Source organism: Mesitornis unicolor, unplaced genomic scaffold, assembly GCF_000695765.1.
Source record: "Mesitornis unicolor isolate BGI_N332 unplaced genomic scaffold, ASM69576v1 scaffold33851, whole genome shotgun sequence".
NCBI lineage: Eukaryota > Metazoa > Chordata > Aves > Mesitornithiformes > Mesitornithidae > Mesitornis > Mesitornis unicolor.
The window spans coordinates 1-231 of record NW_010162315.1 but is presented as its reverse complement, the minus strand read 5'-3'; the positions used below and the strand labels follow the sequence as shown (position 1 = coordinate 231).

General features: G+C 69.3%; 1 protein-coding gene across 1 annotated transcript in view; it reads right to left on the bottom strand.

The window, feature by feature from the left end:
- Positions 1–224, bottom strand: part of LOC104547770 (probable G-protein coupled receptor 61) — a gene marked incomplete at its 3' end in the record, with an annotated part of 890 nt that extends 666 nt beyond the window's left edge. The window contains exon 1 of the mRNA XM_010193588.1: positions 15–224. Within this exon, the coding sequence (XP_010191890.1) occupies positions 15–224 (210 nt within the window). The remainder of the gene's footprint in view (positions 1–14) is intronic.
- Positions 225–231: the final 7 nt, after the last annotated feature.

The window sequence follows — 231 nt, the reverse complement described above, 5'->3', positions numbered from 1 at the left end:
CGGGGGCTCCCCGCCAGGGAGCAGCCGCGGCCGGCGGGCACCGGCGGGCGGTCGGGGGACAACCAGCCCAGCACGGGGACGAGGGAGGTGGCCACGGCTTTGAGCCAGACGCCGACGAGGACGCAGGCCACCAAGCCCACCGTCATCCTCACCTCGTAGCGCATGGGGTGCACCACGTAGTAGTAACGCTCCACGTTGATGGTGGAGATGGAGAGGATGCACATGCTGATG